General features: G+C 43.1%; 1 protein-coding gene across 2 annotated transcripts in view; it reads right to left on the bottom strand.

The window, feature by feature from the left end:
- Positions 1 to 18,976, bottom strand: part of ARHGEF37 (Rho guanine nucleotide exchange factor 37) — a 53,368-nt gene that overhangs the window by 13,681 nt on the left and 20,711 nt on the right. For both annotated transcript variants that reach the window (XM_072146206.1, XM_072146205.1), the window contains exons 5-12: positions 17,414 to 17,666; positions 16,381 to 16,504; positions 15,454 to 15,601; positions 14,320 to 14,522; positions 13,297 to 13,427; positions 12,025 to 12,129; positions 1,481 to 1,591; positions 391 to 720 (exon numbers count right to left, since the gene is read on the bottom strand). In XM_072146206.1, coding sequence (XP_072002307.1) covers positions 391 to 720; positions 1,481 to 1,591; positions 12,025 to 12,129; positions 13,297 to 13,427; positions 14,320 to 14,522; positions 15,454 to 15,601; positions 16,381 to 16,504; positions 17,414 to 17,666 — 1,405 coding nt within the window. The remainder of the gene's footprint in view (positions 1 to 390; positions 721 to 1,480; positions 1,592 to 12,024; positions 12,130 to 13,296; positions 13,428 to 14,319; positions 14,523 to 15,453; positions 15,602 to 16,380; positions 16,505 to 17,413; positions 17,667 to 18,976) is intronic.

The raw sequence follows: 18,976 nt of genomic DNA, 5'->3' as shown, positions 1-18,976 counted from the left end.
TGGGATGGAATCCTTGTGAACTGCGCTAACAGGCAGTGGTGACAGAAATAGTTACAGAGACCTGATGACAGCTGTCCTTTAAGTATGTCTCTTATGCTGGGAGGGTGAGCAGCGCTCTCTCCTCCTCTCTACAGTGACTGGCAGTATGCACTTCCAGACTACGGCCTGGGCATGCACATGTTCCTGTTCATGTTCTCGTCACTCTCTTTCATGCACTCTATTCTCTTTTTATCTACCAACTTTCTTTTTTCTCTCCCCTGCATTCTTACTCTTCTCACCTTATTTCTAATATTTCTTCATTCCTCGTTACTTTTTTCCATTCTCATTTTTCCCACCCTATCTCTAACATTTCCTTCTTCCTCCTTACTTTCTTTTCCCTTGTTTATTTACCTGGGCAGAATGTTCTTCAGCGTTAATATGAGCTTGAGCTGCCAAATCTTTATGCACGGCAATGAAACTGTAGAAAATATTATTGAGCAACTCATAGGACAGTGAGATGCAGCTAGGCAGCTCAGACTGTAGCATGGAATGAATGGTCTTGTAGTTGTTTACAATATCTTCTTCTTCCCACGTCATTTTTCCAGTTTCACTGTACTTTTCCTCCAGGTTCTCATAGTCTAAAAGTTTGACCAATCGCTTCCGGATTAGGTTCTTTGGTCCTTTTAAATACTCTGAAAGATTAATAAGCGGCTGCAGGACCATTATTTGAAGTTTTTTTTTCTACAAAAAAAGAGATTCTGTTTGAGCTCAGAGAACAAGATATACAAAAAGCGATTAAGTACCCATTAATAATAATGCAAAGAAACAAGAATTATTAGCAAGGCAAGAACAAGCATTGGAGGCACCAAAATGAAAACATAAAATAATAATAATAAATAATACCCTTCCTACAAAATTCTTTTGGCAGCCTTTTTTCTTTTTTTTGTTTTTTTTGTCAGTTTAATACAGTTTGATAAAACAGAGTTGACAAACGAAAATCAGTTACTAAAAATCTATGTAAAACGTCACCACCACAAAGCACTTTCTCTTGTTACTTGGAGTATTGTAATACATTATGGATGGGGGCCTGGTACAGATTTTGGAACTGGCAGCTCTTTGCAATGAATTGTTCCACAGCCCCTCCCCTCGGCTGTGTGACAGTTGTAACTATCCAACCAAAATCCTGATATAGCCCCTACTAATAGTAGAAGGGAAGGCTTGTGGAGCAGCACATTGCAGAGAGCAGAAAGCTCTTCAGGCTGAAAGTCCCACCCAGACACTTTGAAAAAGCTTCAGGTCTGGATTAAGACTTCACTTTTCACAGTCGCTATTAACAACATACACAAAGGTATGGATACACAACTCTCCAGGGATTCTACCAAACACTGTCTGCAGATTTCTATGGTCAAAGGTGTTTACAGATTCCCTTAAAATATATTTTATTTAGTTATTTTACTAGTTTGTTTTCCATTAACTGAATAGCGGGCCATAAGTAACTTACAAATGCTGGGTAAATGCTACTGCAGAGTTGTAATGTGTAGCCATTTATTGGATGAACCGATCCTTGCAGGTACTCCAGTGGATACGTCTCTGGCTGGATAAGAAAATATTCCTGTAAAAGTAAGGACTGGTTGGTAAGTCAATAAATCATTAGCTATAACTGCAGATAAATGACAAAGTATCATACAAAGACATGGCACAACAGTAAATATGAAAGGAGCCTACATGTATACAAAAATAATATCTCTTACTTATTCTATTGTGAGACAAAACTAAGTGACGTTGAACAGACAGAAAAGAGACAAGTCTTCCCATTATATCTTACCTCTATATAGTGGCCATAAAAGACTTGCATCTGTTCTATGTGTTCAGCCAACTGAAGACCTAACTGAGATGTGAAGTTGGTCTTAGACAGAAATAATCCGTCTTTATTACATTTGCTTGTGTGGTTAAAGCACATCTACCACCAGGATGAAGATTGTAAACCAAGCACACTGACATACTGGTGTGTGCCTCCTCTGCTCTTCTTGTAGCCTCATATGCCTTTGTTTTTAATAAAAAGAGGTTTTAAAAACGATGCAGATGAGCCTTCAAGCTCCATTGACATCTATAGAGTCTGGAGCCCCTGAGGCCTATTTGCATAATTTGTGAAGCCTCTTTATCATAAAAATTAAGTCCTAAGAAGCTAAAAGAAAAGCAGAACCTGCCAAGGGGGCACTAACCAGTATATCAATGCTTTGTTTATAATTCTTTATCCTGGTAGTAGATTTCCTTTAACCCCTTAAGGACGCAGCCTGTTTGCAGGTTAAGGCTCGCAACTTTTTTTTGAAATTTGACCAGTGTCTCTTCCTGTGGTAATAACTTTTCAACGCTTTAAGATATCTCTGTGATTTTGAGATTGTTTTCTCGTGAGACATTGTAGTTTATGTTAGTAGTGTCATTTTGGTGATCCGTTCCTTTTTTGGGGGGTAAAAATTCAAAAATTTAGGAAAAATTTGAAAAAAATGACTATTTTCAAAGTTTCAAATGTTATACTTTTTAGACAAAAAGTGATACCACAAATTTTTTTTGATAGAAACCTTTTGCCATTGGTCTTCTTTTTATATCCATTATTTGTTTTAAGTTTCCATTTTTTTATGGATGTGAGAAGGTTTGAAGTTTTAGTAGCAACTTCTCAGATTTTCTTGAAATTTGAAAAATGCGAACTTTTTGGTGATCAATTCAGTTTGGAAGTGCTCTATAAAGGCTTATGTACTATATACCCCCACAAGTAACACCATTTTATGAACCTAACATCTCAACCTATTCAAATCAGCATTTAAGAAGTCTGTTAACCCTTTAGTTATTTTTCCGGAAGCATATGAAAATGGAGTGGAAATTTTTGATTTCAATCTTTCCAATTTAGCCCTAAAATGGATACATTCAGAAGGAATTTGAGGTAAATATATATTCCTTATTTCTTGCCCTGCTTCTTCTGAGTACGGTAATACCAGACATGTGGATGTCAGCTGCTGTTTCCCCGCACAGCGATGTCCAGAACAGAGTTAGCGATACTGGGAATTTGGAAGGCCAATTTGGCTGCAAATATTTTGTGGTGCCACAGTGTAATTGAAGAGCCCCTGAAGTAAAAGTACAATAGAAAACCCCCCAAAATGTCACCATTTCGGAAACTAGACCCCTCAAAGAATTTATCGGTGGTTGTGGTGAGCATTTTAACCCCCAACATGCTGGTCAAAATTGAATGCAAAGTAAATGGTGCAGAGTAAAAATTGCGTTTTTATCTCAAAAATGTCATTTTAGTGCCTCATATACTGTGCGCAACCCATGCTACTTTAGACAAACACCCCAAAAATCATTCTGCGGGTTGTCCCGAGTACAGCAATACCACACATGTGCCAATAATTTACAGACTGGGCGCACAGAAGGGATGAGAACGGAAGGAGTGAAATTTTGATTTTCCAGCTCTGTTTTCACACGTTTGGATTTGGAGTGTGATGTCATGTTGGCAGGGCCCGTGAGGTGCCAGTGCAATAGAAACCCCCAATAAATGATACCATTACGGAAACTAGACCCCTCAAAGAATTTATCGGTGGTTGTGGTGAGCATTTTAACCCCCGACACGCTGGTCAAAATTGAATGCAAAGTAAATGGTGCAGAGTAAAAATTGCGTTTTTATCTCAAAAATGTCATTTTAGTGCCTCATATACTGTGCCCAACCCATGCTACTTTAGACAAACACCCCAAAAATCATTCTGCGGGTTGTCCCGAGTACAGCAATACCACACATGTGCCAATAATTTACAGACTGGGCACACAGTAGGGATGAGAACGGAAGGAGTGAAATTTTGATTTTCCAGCTCCGTTTTCACACGTTTGGATTTGGAGTGCCATGTCATGTTGGCAGGGCCCGTGAGGTGCCAGTGCAATAGAAACCCCCAATAAATTACACCATTACGGAAACTAGACCCCTCAAAGAATTTATCGGTGGTTGTGGTGAGCATTTTAACCCCCGACACGCTGGTCAAAATTGAATGCAGAGTAAATGGTGCAGAGTAAAAATTGCGTTTTTATCTCAAAAATGTCATTTTAGTGCCTCATATACTGTGCCCAACCCATGCCACTTTAGACAAACACCCCAAAAATCATTCTGCGGGTTCTCCTGAGTACAGCAATACCACACATGTGCCAATAATTTACAGACTGGGCACACAGTAGGGATGAGAACGGAAGGAGTGAAATTTTGATTTTCCAGCTCCGTTTTCACACGTTTGGATTTGGAGTGCCATGTCATGTTGGCAGGGCCCGTGAGGTGCCAGTGCAATAGAAACCCCCAATAAATGACACCATTACGGAAACTAGACCCCTCAAAGAATTTATCGGTGGTTGTGGTGAGCATTTTAACCCCCAACACGCTGGTCAAAATTGAATGCAAAGTAAATGGTGCAGAGTAAAAATTGCGTTTTTATCTCAAAAATGTCATTTTAGTGCCTCATATACTGTGCCCAACCCATGCCACTTTAGACAAACACCCCAAAAATCATTCTGCGGGTTGTCCCGAATACAGCAATACCACACATGTGCCAATAATTTACAGACTGGGCACACAGAAGGGATGAGAACGGAAGGAGTGAAATTTAGATTTTCCAGCTCTGTTTTCACACGTTTGGATTTGGAGTGTGATGTCATGTTGGCAGGGCCCGTGAGGTGCCAGTGCAATAGAAACCCCCAATAAATGATACCATTACGGAAACTAGACCCCTCAAAGAATTTATTGGTGGTTGTGGTGAGCATTTTAACCCCCAACACGCTGGTCAAAATTGAATGCAAAGTAAATGGTGCAGAGTAAAAATTGCGTTTTTATCTCAAAAATGTCATTTTAGTGCCTCATATACTGTGCCCAACCCATGCTACTTTAGACAAACACCCCAAAAATCATTCTGCGGGTTGTCCCGAGTACAGCAATACCACACATGTGCCAATAATTTACAGACTGGGCACACAGTAGGGATGAGAACGGAAGGAGTGAAATTTTGATTTTCCAGCTCCGTTTTCACACGTTTGGATTTGGAGTGCCATGTCATGTTGGCAGGGCCCGTGAGGTGCCAGTGCAATAGAAACCCCCAATAAATGACACCATTACGGAAACTAGACCCCTCAAAGAATTTATCGGTGGTTGTGGTGAGCATTTTAACCCCCGACACGCTGGTCAAAATTGAATGCAGAGTAAATGGTGCAGAGTAAAAATTGCGTTTTTATCTCAAAAATGTCATTTTAGTGCCTCATATACTGTGCCCAACCCATGCTACTTTAGACAAACACCCCAAAAATCATTCTGCGGGTTGTCCCGAGTACAGCATTACCACACATGTGCCAATAATTTACAGACTGGGCACACAGTAGGGATGAGAACGGAAGGAGTGAAATTTTGATTTTCCAGCTCCGTTTTCACACGTTTGGATTTGGAGTGCCATGTCATGTTGGCAGGGTCCGTGAGGTGCCAGTGCAATAGAAACCCCCAATAAATGACACCATTACGGAAACTAGACCCCTCAAAGAATTTATCGGTGGTTGTGGTGAGCATTTTAACCCCCGACACGCTGGTCAAAATTGAATGCAGAGTAAATGGTGCAGAGTAAAAATTGCGTTTTTATCTCAAAAATGTCATTTTAGTGCCTCATATACTGTGCCCAACCCATGCCACTTTAGACAAACACCCCAAAAATCATTCTGCGGGTTGTCCCGAATACAGCAATACCACACATGTGCCAATAATTTACAGACTGGGCACACAGAAGGGATGAGAACGGAAGGAGTGAAATTTAGATTTTCCAGCTCTGTTTTCACACGTTTGGATTTGGAGTGTGATGTCATGTTGGCAGGGCCCGTGAGGTGCCAGTGCAATAGAAACCCCCAATAAATGATACCATTACGGAAACTAGACCCCTCAAAGAATTTATTGGTGGTTGTGGTGAGCATTTTAACCCCCAACACGCTGGTCAAAATTGAATGCAAAGTAAATGGTGCAGAGTAAAAATTGCGTTTTTATCTCAAAAATGTCATTTTAGTGCCTCATATACTGTGCCCAACCCATGCTACTTTAGACAAACACCCCAAAAATCATTCTGCGGGTTGTCCCGAGTACAGCAATACCACACATGTGCCAATAATTTACAGACTGGGCACACAGTAGGGATGAGAACGGAAGGAGTGAAATTTTGATTTTCCAGCTCCGTTTTCACACGTTTGGATTTGGAGTGCCATGTCATGTTGGCAGGGCCCGTGAGGTGCCAGTGCAATAGAAACCCCCAATAAATGACACCATTACGGAAACTAGACCCCTCAAAGAATTTATCGGTGGTTGTGGTGAGCATTTTAACCCCCGACACGCTGGTCAAAATTGAATGCAGAGTAAATGGTGCAGAGTAAAAATTGCGTTTTTATCTCAAAAATGTCATTTTAGTGCCTCATATACTGTGCCCAACCCATGCTACTTTAGACAAACACCCCAAAAATCATTCTGCGGGTTGTCCCGAGTACAGCATTACCACACATGTGCCAATAATTTACAGACTGGGCACACAGTAGGGATGAGAACGGAAGGAGTGAAATTTTGATTTTCCAGCTCCGTTTTCACACGTTTGGATTTGGAGTGCCATGTCATGTTGGCAGGGTCCGTGAGGTGCCAGTGCAATAGAAACCCCCAATAAATGACACCATTACGGAAACTAGACCCCTCAAAGAATTTATCGGTGGTTGTGGTGAGCATTTTAACCCCCGACACGCTGGTCAAAATTGAATGCAGAGTAAATGGTGCAGAGTAAAAATTGCGTTTTTATCTCAAAAATGTCATTTTAGTGCCTCATATACTGTGCCCAACCCATGCCACTTTAGACAAACACCCCAAAAATCATTCTGCGGGTTGTCCCGAGTATGGCAATACCACACATGTGCCAATAATTTACAGGCTGGGCACACGGCAGGGGTCAGGAAGATAGAAGCACAATTTAGGTTTTCAAGCTTCGTTTTCACTAGATTGGTAATGGGGGGGTACCCCCGAGGTACCAGTACAATAGAAACCCCCAAGTAGTGAACCCATTTTGGAAAGGGCACCCCTCAAAGAATGTATGTAGGCTTGTATGAGCATTTTAACCCCCAACACGCTGGCCAAAATTGAATGCAAAGTAAAGGGTGCAGAGTAAAAATTGTGTTTTTATCTCAAAAATGTCATTTTAGTGCCTCGTGTACTGTGCCCAACCCATGCCACTTTAGACAAACACCGCAAAAAATAATTCTGCGGGTTGTCCCAAATACAGCAATACCACACATGTGCCAATAATTTACAGGCTGGGCACACGGCAGGGGTCAGGAAGAAAGAAGCACAATTTAGGTTTTCAAGCTTCGTTTTCACTAGATTGGTAATGGGGGGTACCCCCGAGGTACCAGTACAATAGAAACCCCCAAGTAGTGAACCCATTTTGGAAAGGGCACCCCTCAAAGAATGTATGTAGGCTTGTATGAGCATTTTAACCCCTAAGGTGCTGGCTAAAATTTAATACAAAGTGAGTAGTGCAGAGAAACAATTGTATTGCAATTTATCAAATATGCCATTGAAGTGACAAAAGTATTTTGCCCAACTCATGCCACTGGGGAAAAACACATCAAAAATCATTCTGCGGGTTACCCCGGTTAGGGCAATACCCCATAGGATGCAATAATCTGTAGGATGGAGACACGACAGGGCTCAAAAGGGAATAACTTGTTGGAGCACAGACATTGTACTTTTTTTTTTTTCTTTTTGGCATCATGAAAGATTTGTAGATGCCAATAGGGGCCAGTACAGTAGAAACCCCTAAGAACTGACCCTATTTTGGAAACTACACCCCTCCATGAATTAATCTAGGGGTATAGTTAGCATTTTAACCCCACAGGTGGACCCCTGAAAAAGTGCATAATGGATAGTGCATAGTAAAAAATATCCATTATGTCATTTTGTGCCCAGCTGCTGCCATGGGAGACAAACACCCTAAAAATCATGATGCATGTTTTCCCGGGTAAAGCATACGGGACAGTAATCTACAGGCTGGGCACATGGCAGGGCTTAGAAGGGAAGGTGCGGCATGTGGCATGATGTATAAGCTGTGCGTCAGGGTAACAACAGGGTACTCTAAAAATCCAGGGATGTATGATAAATTCGGAAGCAATCTTTCATACATAACCCTGGTTTTTCTGGGCATGTCTCACAGTGATGAATGGTGTCCTTCCGAATGCCATTTTTGGAGCACACCCTGCACCTCTTCTGTGTCCTTCCCTTGCTGGCTGTTTGGGGAACTACTCCTGGAAAGTGCTGCCCTGGTACAATACGTGATGGGGCCTCACTTCCAGATGTGCTAGCACTCCCCCCTTCCTGGTCTCCAAAAAGAAAGTACTTTATTACCACCTCTTGAAATTCCAGGAAAGTTCCCCTCTGGCCGGCATATCGATGCAGCACATAAGCATTATACAATGCCATCTGCATGATGTGCACGGCCAGCTTCTTGTACCACACCCTCGATTTCCGCATGGCATTGTACGGCTGAAGCACCTGGTCAGACAAGTCCACCCCTCCCATGTATTTGTTATAATCTAAAATACAGTCTGGCTTGGGGGTTTCTGTACTGGCACCTCGTACTGGTACAGGGGTGGTGGTGTGCTCATGTATTGTGGTTAATACAAGGACTTCTCTCTTGTCCTTGTACTTAACACACAATACAGAGTCGCTGCATAGTGCCCTGCTTTCGTGCCTTTTAAGTTTTTGCCCAAGCAGCGACTTAGGGAGACCTCTCTGATTTCTGCGTACAGTGCCGCATGCCGCAGTATTTCTGGAAGTGAGGCACTTGAACAGGGTGGTGCTGGTGTAGAAATTGTCCAGGTAGAGGTGGTAGCCCTGGTCCAGCAGTGGGTGCACTAAATCCCACACTATCTTCCCTGTAACACCCAGGAAGGGGGGGCATTCTGGGGGCACTATAGTGGAGTCCTTCCCTTCATATATCCTGAACTTGTATGTGTACCCTGATGAACTTTCGCACAGCTTATACATCTTCACACCATACCTTGCCCTCTTATTGGGCAGGTACTGGCGGAAGTGAAGTCTCCCTTTGAATTGTACTAGGGACTCGTCTATGCTCACATGTTTGGCGGGGGTATATGCCTGGGCAAACTTGGCACTAAAATGATCTAATATGGGCCTGACCTTAAATAACCGATCATAACTGGGGTCACCTCTGGGTGGGCACTGTGTGTTGTCAGTGTAGTGCAAAAACTTATGGATGGCTTCAAAGCGCATCCTGCTCATTGCCATGCGGAACATGGGGGTGTGGTACAGTATATCTGTGCTCCAGTAGTCCCTGATTGAAGGCTTCTTTACTATCCCCATAAGGAGTATTATGCCCCAATACTTGTGCATCTCTGCTGCAGTGGCAGGGGTCCACCTGTAGGGTTGTGCATAAAAGGACGTGGGGTTTTGGGCAATATGTTGTGCAGCGTAGAGATTTGTCTGAAATATAATAATATTCAGCAGCGCCTCATCAAAAAAAAACTTAAAAAAGTCCACAGCTCTGAGCCCTGTCGTGTCAAAGTTAATTCCAGGATGGCCCAAAAAGTCAGGGACCTGAGGGGTATAATTATCTGGGGCTACCCATGTGGGGTCAGTGGAAGCCCCAGACGCTTCTCCTGCAGAAGTCCCAGAAACTTCTCCTGCAGAAGTCCCAGGCACTTATCCTGCAGAAGTCCCAGGCACTTCTCCTGCTGAAGTCCCAGGCACTTCTCCTGCAGAAGTCCCTGGAACCCTACGGCGCCTTCTTGGGGGTCCTTCCAGGTCACTGGAAGATGAGCAGGAGGATGATGATAGGTAAAAGGGACCATCATCCCCACTAGCTGACTCGGTGTCAGAGGCAAGCATGTTATATGCCTCCAACACGGTGTACGTCTTCTGAGACATTGCACACAAAAAAAATAGAGAACTGGAAAAATTAGATAATGTGCACCAAACTACACGGATAAACCGTCTAGCAGGCACGCAAAAAAAAAATATAATGCACACCAAACTACACGGACAAGCCGCACAGATGGCACACACAAAAAATAATGTGCACTAAACTACACGGACAAGCCGCACAGATAGCACACAAAAAAAAAAAAGATAATGCGCACCAAACTACACGGACAAGCCGCACAGATGGCACACACAAAAAATAATGTGCACTAAACTACACGGACAAGCCGCACAGATAGCACACACAAAAAAAAAAGATAATGCGCACCAAACTACACGGACAAGCCGCACAGATGGCACACACCAAAAATAATGCGCACTAAACTACACGGACAAGCCGCACAGATAGCACACAAAAAAATAATGCGCACTAAACTACACGGACAAGCCGCACAGATAGCACACAAAAAAAATAATGCGCACTAAACTACACGAACAAGCCGCACAGATAGCACACAAAAAAAAAAAGATAATGCACACCAAACCACACGGACCAGCCGCACAGATGGCACACAAAAAATAATGCGCACTAAACTACACGGACAAGCCGCACAGATAGCACACAAAAAAATAATGCGCACTAAACTACACGGACAAGCTGCACAGATAGCACACAAAAAAAAAGATAATGCACACCAAACCACACGGACCAGCCGCACAGATGGCACACACAAAAAGTAGCTACGTATGGGTACACCTACGGCGCTCTGGAAAAAAATATTACCAGGCACCGAAAAAAAACCTATGTGCACCGCGCAAAAAGGCGCTACAAATGCACCTAGCTTGCCCTAAGACAAACTAACTACCGCTAAGACTGCTAAAGATTCTGTGCAGCGCTATTCACACGGCGCACTGAAAAGTGCGTCCAGTGCAGAACAACGCTAACACAGCGCACTGAAAAGTGCGTTTGGGTTCAGAAGGGACAGACAGGGAAAAACGGAAGACACGTGGGATCACACAAGGCGATCACACAGCGAACACACAGGACACAGGAAAAAACAGATAGGGATGGGAATTTTTTAGGGAACAATAGGGATCAGATAAGGATCAGAACACTATTTATAGTGTAAAAGTGTATTTTGGTGCACACAGTAACGCTCTCTCCTCTCTCCAGCGATACCAAACCAAAATGGTGCCGCTGGAGGAAGAGGAAGGGGCTAAAACCACGTTTTTTAGCCCAAAATCGCTGTAATTGGCCAGTCAGGTTTGACTGGCCAATCACGGCGATCGGCGGGCGGGACCGATTTGATTGGTCGGGTGACGGAGACAGGAACTCCTCCTGCCTCTGTCACCCAAGTCTCGTCCCGATGTCACCACGTCGCGAGACGTGGTGACAATTCTAAAATCCTATGCGCTCGCGCCGTAGCTGTACTGCGCTGAACGCTAATCGTCGGAAGCTGCGCAGTACAGCTACGGCGCGGAGCGCTAAGGGGTTAAACAGCTCATTTTAATGCCCAAAACATAAATAAATGTTTAACGTGCTGATTTGTTGGTCAGAACTAGCCCTTCTAACTGTGGGAGATTTGGCCCAGTAGAGACCGTGGTAGCGGTGATTCGTGATGCAGTCCAAGACAGTGACATCAAAGTTTAGTCCAAAACAGGTCTCGTCTGCGTTTATTCCAGGAGCAGGTACAAAATAAAACAGCCTTCACATTCAGGCATAAAACATAAATAAAATCCCACCCATCTGGGTGCTAACTAAACAGAGTTATTCTAACTCACCACTAGAACTTAAAATAAGTTGCTGCTCCCAGCACAGTCAGAGCTGTGTGCTCTCCGCTCTGCTCAGCAGCTTTATTCAGCCTGATTAGGCTGCTCCCACCACCTGTGTTCAAGGTGCTGGACAACACAAACTCAGCATTAAGGCCTTGCATAATAGGAAAAACCAGGGGAAACATACCGACCATCCACAGTTAACCCCTTCAGTGTCTCACATAACAGAATGAGAAAGAATTTATAAATTACTGGAGTGACATTTGGTAGAAATGTAACAATTTTCTATATGTAATAATTACCTCCACATTCTTCACATATGATATGACATTTTCTTCCATTTGGCCGACCACAGCTGCCAGTCTATGAAACCTCTCCACCAGAATGTCAAAATCCTTGTCTTCTTTCTGGCGAGAAAAAAAATTATTTTGCCCTGTGTTAAAAAAAAACCCCACAACATTCTGGTACAGGTAGACCCCTCCCCATTAAATAATGAAAGAATTTGCACTATAAAATCTATCTATCATGGTGTGGTTGAAGAATGCAGCACGTGCATGGAAGCACCCTGGCCTTCTGACACCAGAGGCTGGAACTAGCAATCTCGAGGGGCAAAGGACTCCCCCTTCAGCTGGGCAGAGCGACAAGGACTCCCTGCGCCCAGCAGAAGTCACACGTGGCAAAAGACCCCACTACCCCCTCAGATGCGACGAGGCTCCCGGCCTAGCACCCAACCTACTAAAACCCACACAAGGCCAGACAACAGTGCCATGCGGCCCCACACTCCAGCAGCATAACCCACCTCCCGCAGGCCAGTACATGGGGCCATGGGGAGAATGCACAATCAGCGCTGTGGCAGTACCAAGGCCGGAGACCTCATGGGGCTGTGTGAGGAGGTGATCCCTGCCAGGGCACTCGGCTCCAAACTCCAGCATGTAGTGGCAGTTCCCTGTGCAACCCCCCCCCCCCCTTTCCTGGAGATCAGTGCATGGGGCTGTTGGGAGAGCGCACGATTGGTGATGTGGCGGGACCAGCACACAAGTCTGTGAAGGGAGAGCACAATAGGTGCAGGTGCATGCCTGAGCACTATGCACAAAACAATTTTTCCCTCCAGGGGATCAATAAAGTTATATCTTATCCTGTCACTCCAGCAGCAGTGGTTGTAACCAAGTACAAGAAACTCATTTCTAAGGGACAATTACGGGAAATTATCTTCACACAGGAACATTTTTTTAAATACTATCCATTACAAGAAATGTTTGTATATGGCATATACGTTAAATAAATGTGAATGCCCTAGACGAAAATACCCCTTTAAGAGTAAAACATACACTTGACGTTCTATGGATATTGTACAAAAAAGTCTCTTGTACATTTATTACCACGTTTGTCATCTTTTTAAAAAATAATTCTGCATTGTACTATTACTCTGTTTTTACTACTAAAGTGGAAATGTAACATTGAGTTGCCAGTTTATTTATATATTTCTAGCTGGAAAAACAGGAGTAAAAAAGCAATAAAACAAAAAAATATAAACAAATGAGGAATACAAGATTTTACTAAAAACTGTGTCCTACCTTGGGTATTATCCCAGTCTGTTGTTTTAGGAATAGACTAAGGCGTTGAGACTTCTTAGAAAGTGTGTGAGTGCTCAGTTTTGACATCTTTTCAAAAAGAGTCTGCTGGTCTAACCGCAGATACTTACTGGCTGTTGATAAAATGGGTAATGATTCAAACTTGATACATTATATGTATTTTATCATATTAACAAAATACAGTATATACACATCAAATTTGCACACATAAACTGTACAATACATACTGCTTATATACACACATACAGGCTATATACAAACATATACAGACACATACAGGGTATACACACACATATAGGATATAGACATAATACACACATACATACACAGTATATACACTATACACACCATACATCATATACACACATACAGCGTATACACTCGTGACCACAGCATGACCACAAGGGTTGCAGACAGCAGGAAGTATAGATGAAAGATTCCTAGTCCTGCCATCCCATCTCTCTCGCAAAGAAATTTTTCATATGAGCTGCCAGTTCAGGTGGGTGCTGTGGAAGATGTGCACTGTTATAAACATATTAAGCCTCATTCAGACAAACGTATGTGGTGAAATATAGGACATGTGCTTTATTTCTCCGTGAATGGTCACAATGCGGTGCTCACGGTGACCGGGCGCCATTGGCATCAAATGGCACCAGTTTCCCATTATGTTCATGTGAATGTGGCCTTATACTGTAAAACATGCAGCAAAATATGTGTATAATGGTGCACTTCCTCCACTGTTTAGTGTGGCAGGTTGGGTGCTGGGCCTCCTAATACTACGGGCCCTGTAGCAGCTCCTAAGGCTAGTACCCCTGTTGTTACTTCCCTGCTAGTTACACATGTCATGATGTACAGGGCAAGGGTGCTGAAGAATGAATATGTTCACTTGTCCCTCAGTGGCTTTGTTTGCGCAAAGGACTGTATAAATATGGGAGTGAACTATACTTTGTGAAATTGGTGGTGCTGCTTGGTCGAGGACATTTAAGGAGCAATTCAATTTCTCACCAACTTCCTTGCGCCTCTTGTTTTCATTGATGTTGGCATTCACTTCCTTCATGGTGCTGAGGGCTCTCTGCAATGCATCTTGTAATCCTTTGTCCTGGGAGCCTATGCTCAAGATATTTTGTATCAACAATGGATATTTGGTGATTCGTTGCACAGGCATGACGAGATAGAAGCTGAGGTCTGTAAACTGTGAGGACGCTCTCCTATGTGTTAAGAAGAGCACAATGGTAGGATATATATTAAATGTGTGTATAAATTCGGTTTAGATTAGTTATACTGGAAAACCTATTGGCGGCTGGGGCTGGGACAAGTACAATAAATAAAGCAACGCAATAACGTTAATCTTGCTGATGACACTTTCTGCATTTCTTCTGTACAGTGGTGCAGATCTGTCAGATTATATAAGGCAGTACATAAAGGAAACAGGTCTGTGCTAATAGTAACAAGAATGGTACAAGAGATGTGTCATGTGGCTACTAGCAGTGCTCAAAAAATAAACTGGTATAATAATTTGAGTCCATGGGGGATATTTATCATACGCCGGCGCTCGGGCCTGGCATGAAAACAAAGGCAGCCAACAACTTATCACATGTCGCTGGGACAATAATGCCCCGCGCTGGCCCACTCCTGGCTGGCCGTGCCCCCACTGGCGTAAGGGGGCAGAATAGGGTACATAATTGCAGGTGTTAGCAATAAACTATATAATAACTATGCCCCGATGTGGATTTGTGAGCAGAATACTAATCTCTTCCCCCATCCTCAAGGCTACTGTGTACAAGCACATATTCTATGATATGCTCGAAAATAAAGCCACACTCAAGTTATGAGACCAGTGTATTTTTTGGCAATGCTACTGGCCAAATGCTAAATTTGGGTTGTTTTGATTATTGAACACTCGCCCTATAAAAAGCTGCACATAAAGCCGACAGATTCATTATAACAATACTCCTTCCACCTAAAGAAAGTAGTGTTATAATTCCCCCTGTCATCATTTTGGTGATCAATCTGTGATGGAGAAGCTGTTCTTTAGTTTGATAAAACTAGAGATATTAACAGTAGGACAACCACCAATGAGCAATGAATGACACATGTAACCATAATGTTACAGGGATCTATTTAAACAGTTATACTTACTCTGATGCTGATTTCACGGCATCTTGGATTAGTTCCCCTACGTGCATCTCTTGGTAGTGCTGAAGCAGTGATGTGGATCTGGTATATGTTGAACAATATAAAGAATATACATTTTCCATATCTTTGCTAAATTCTTGAAAGAGGCTTCCTGAAAAAAAAATCATAAAATACCTAAAGAATGTCCACTACTTCATTAATAAAGAGGACCTGTCACCCCGAAATACGGCACTAGGAGCTGCTTACTAAAGTAAGAAACGCAGGACCGCCCTCAAAACGCTCCGGCATATTAATGAGGGGCGGGATTAGGGGAGGTGACTACCGCACGACACGCGGCAGTTAACGCCAGCCTATGGAGTGAGCGGGGTGGTCCGGGGAAGAGGCAGCTCCTCGGACTTCCCCCTCATGAATACGCCGGACCACTTTGAGAGCAGTCCGGTGTTAGTAATGTACAGCGCAGAAGTTTTAGTTAGCGTTATCGGAGGGTTCCGTTAACGCTAAGGGTACATTCACACAGCGGTATGCCCGCCGTGTGGGCATACCGCCGTGTGCTGGAGAGGAGGAGGAGGCAGCCCCTCCTCCCTCCATAGAGAATAGCGGCGCACGGCCGCACACACGCCAAAAGATAGAGCATGCTCTATCTTTTTGCGGTGTGCGGGCCGGATCGGTGCCACACATGTGTGGCACCGCATCTGCGCCGCGCCGCTATTGCCGTCTATGGGGACGTACATGCGGCCGCAAATTTGTGGCCGCATGTACGTCCCCGCAGACGGCCATGTGAATGTGCCCTAACATTGTAACACTGCGACACATGCTGTAGCAGAAGGAGCTGCTTACTTTAGTGCCAAATTGCAGGGTGACAGGTCCTCTTTAACATGTAATATTAATATAACAACCTGGACAAATAAAGTATTTTATTCTGCAACATACCAATACGAACAAGCTGGTTTTCAGGGTCCCGTTCCGTCTGTTTAAGTTCACGTAGAAATAATTCATGGACCATTGTAATTTCCTCCAGATTGGAGAACAGACTTTTCACATCAATATCAGGGAACTGAAACATCAATTAATGAATTACATTCTATTAATGTTATTAAAATATGGATTTATAATAACATTTCTTACAATTTAACTGACTATATCAAATAAATTATTATAAGGGGTCTTCCTTCAGTTCATCCTACTGTTGAACACTGTTTTATGTAACAGGTACCATTTAAGATTGTAGATTTTATTCCATTTTATTTTATGGGGGTTGCCATTTTTCCTAAGCTATGGTAACACTGATAAAACTTTCATAGTAAGCAATGTTCTTGATGCGATTTATTAAGGTTTTAGTATCAATTGTTACACTTTGGAGTGCCAGACCTATGCAGGAGCTATGTTCAGTATTCCTGATCTGGTTATACTATGTCTATAGGGACCAGATAGATTGATCCAGCACACTTACTGCTATCTACACAACTCACATTCATGAAAGCAGGGATGGGGTTGGGGATATAACTGTGCTTGTACACCAGAAAACTTGTGTACAAGCCCTAAAATAATCAAAACTCCTGGCCTTGCACCATTTACATCCTTAAGTCACCTCCACGAAAGGTAGAGGGACATGAAGGGGGCTGTACCCGGTGATGGAGTGATGTACCCACTGATGTAGGCTATAGCACCAGTCTACGCGTAGGATTGACAAGCAGCACATGTCAACAGACAAATAAATCAGCTCCCCTAAAATATTAGGTGCCTAAAGCTGCTCAAACTTGATGATATAAGGTGTATATCTATGAGTAGAGAGAACAAAAATCATTGGTGATAAATTTCAATGAGCTCAATAGTTTTTTTTGTTGCTGGAGATGAGCCATCTGATTGTTTCTCTTCCCCTTTCCTCGCCGACATAAATTTGCACACTCTGCATGGAGATAGACAGAGTTATGTAATATGTATTTAGTGCAGATGACTTACATACCTTCTTCAGGCTGGGCTGAATGGAGGAAGTGAGAAGCTGCAGAGATTTAACATAAGATTCTTCTGTGGAAATCAGCTCTACAACAGCAGGATGAGCATTTATTCCGAAACCCTCCACTTCATGATACACATTATCTTCTTCATTGGGGACATTTTCATACACTATTTTGCTTTCTATGGGATGTGTTTCCTCCATGCAGGAGCTACTATGTGCTACATTCTGTAGGTCCGGGTTATCCATGCTGTCAGAGGACCTGCAGTACAAGTCTAAAATAACTACAAAATGTAGAGGCAAGTTTTCATATAGTGCACTGAATTAAAAAATCTAATTTAACTAAGAAAACTAAATCAATGATTATTTAAAAGAACATGCTTATTAATGAAAATAATTCCACATTAAATTTTTGAATTTCTTGTAAACTTTAATATTTAAGGTGACATTTAGGCCCCTTCTACACTCGTGAGTGTGATGCGATGAACATGGTGCCCGGATCGCATGGCCCGAACGTTGCAAACCGGAACAGAACTCAGCTGGTAGTTCTGTTCCGGTTTCCAACGTTCGGGTCATGTGATCCGGGCAGCACACGTTGCGAGTGTGATGCGAGTTCAGCACATCAAACTCGCGAGTGTAGAAGGGGCCTTAGAATTGGAAGGCAAATCAATGGGCCAGCTGGGTTTATGTGTAGCTGGCTGCGTCCTAGTACTTTTCTTTCCTATATACATTTTATTTACATACTTTTACTTTGAAGAGTAAGAGAACAGGGTGGAGGGTTAGGTAATTGTTTCTATATGGCTGTTACAATTTGTTGTGCCCATAGCAGATTTATGTAGGCACTTTAGCTGTAGTTTTTAGAGGACATGTAGTAACTGAATTAATCTAGTAACTTGCAGAAGCCATTATAATTATATATCATTTTCATTCACATACACTGAAGCATTTGCCCTGATTTTACTAGATTTAGGCTATATTCACACGAACGTATGGGGGACGTATATACGGCCGACGTATATACGGCCGATATACGTCCCCCATACACTCCTATGGGCGCACGGCACCCTACGGGAGCGGTACGGTGACGCACACGTGCGGCACCGTACCGTTCCGTACCCGGGGAAAAGATAGGACCTGTCCTATCTTTTCCCGTAATACGGGGCCGTGCGCCATAGGTTGCTATGGAGAGGGGCGGGGGTGAGCTGCGCTCACCTCCTCCTCCTCTCCCCGTACACTGCCGTTGCCCGCTACGGTACGGTACGGGCGGGCAACGGCAGTGTGAATATAGCCTTACTTTTAAACTGCAGTATGAGCTTGGGAGTAGAAGGTATCGGTGTGGCTTATTTTGTGCCACTGACTTTAATGCATGGGAAATGTATGTAAACACACAACACCAATCTGATTTTTAAAAATTAATTTGAAACCAGGCTTACCTTAGAATTTTAGATGGTAAAGTTCTAGACATTTTATTTAGGGTGCTTAAGATACCGTATATAGCCGAAATGACAATACTCGGCAATGACAAGGGAAGCCAACAAAAATACTTGGGACTTGATGAGCCCACCAGATTTG

Source organism: Engystomops pustulosus, chromosome 4, assembly GCF_040894005.1.
Source record: "Engystomops pustulosus chromosome 4, aEngPut4.maternal, whole genome shotgun sequence".
NCBI classification, from domain to species: Eukaryota; Metazoa; Chordata; class Amphibia; order Anura; family Leptodactylidae; genus Engystomops; species Engystomops pustulosus.
The sequence above is the reverse complement of the archived record's forward strand: the minus strand, read 5'-3'. Positions and strand labels throughout refer to the sequence as shown.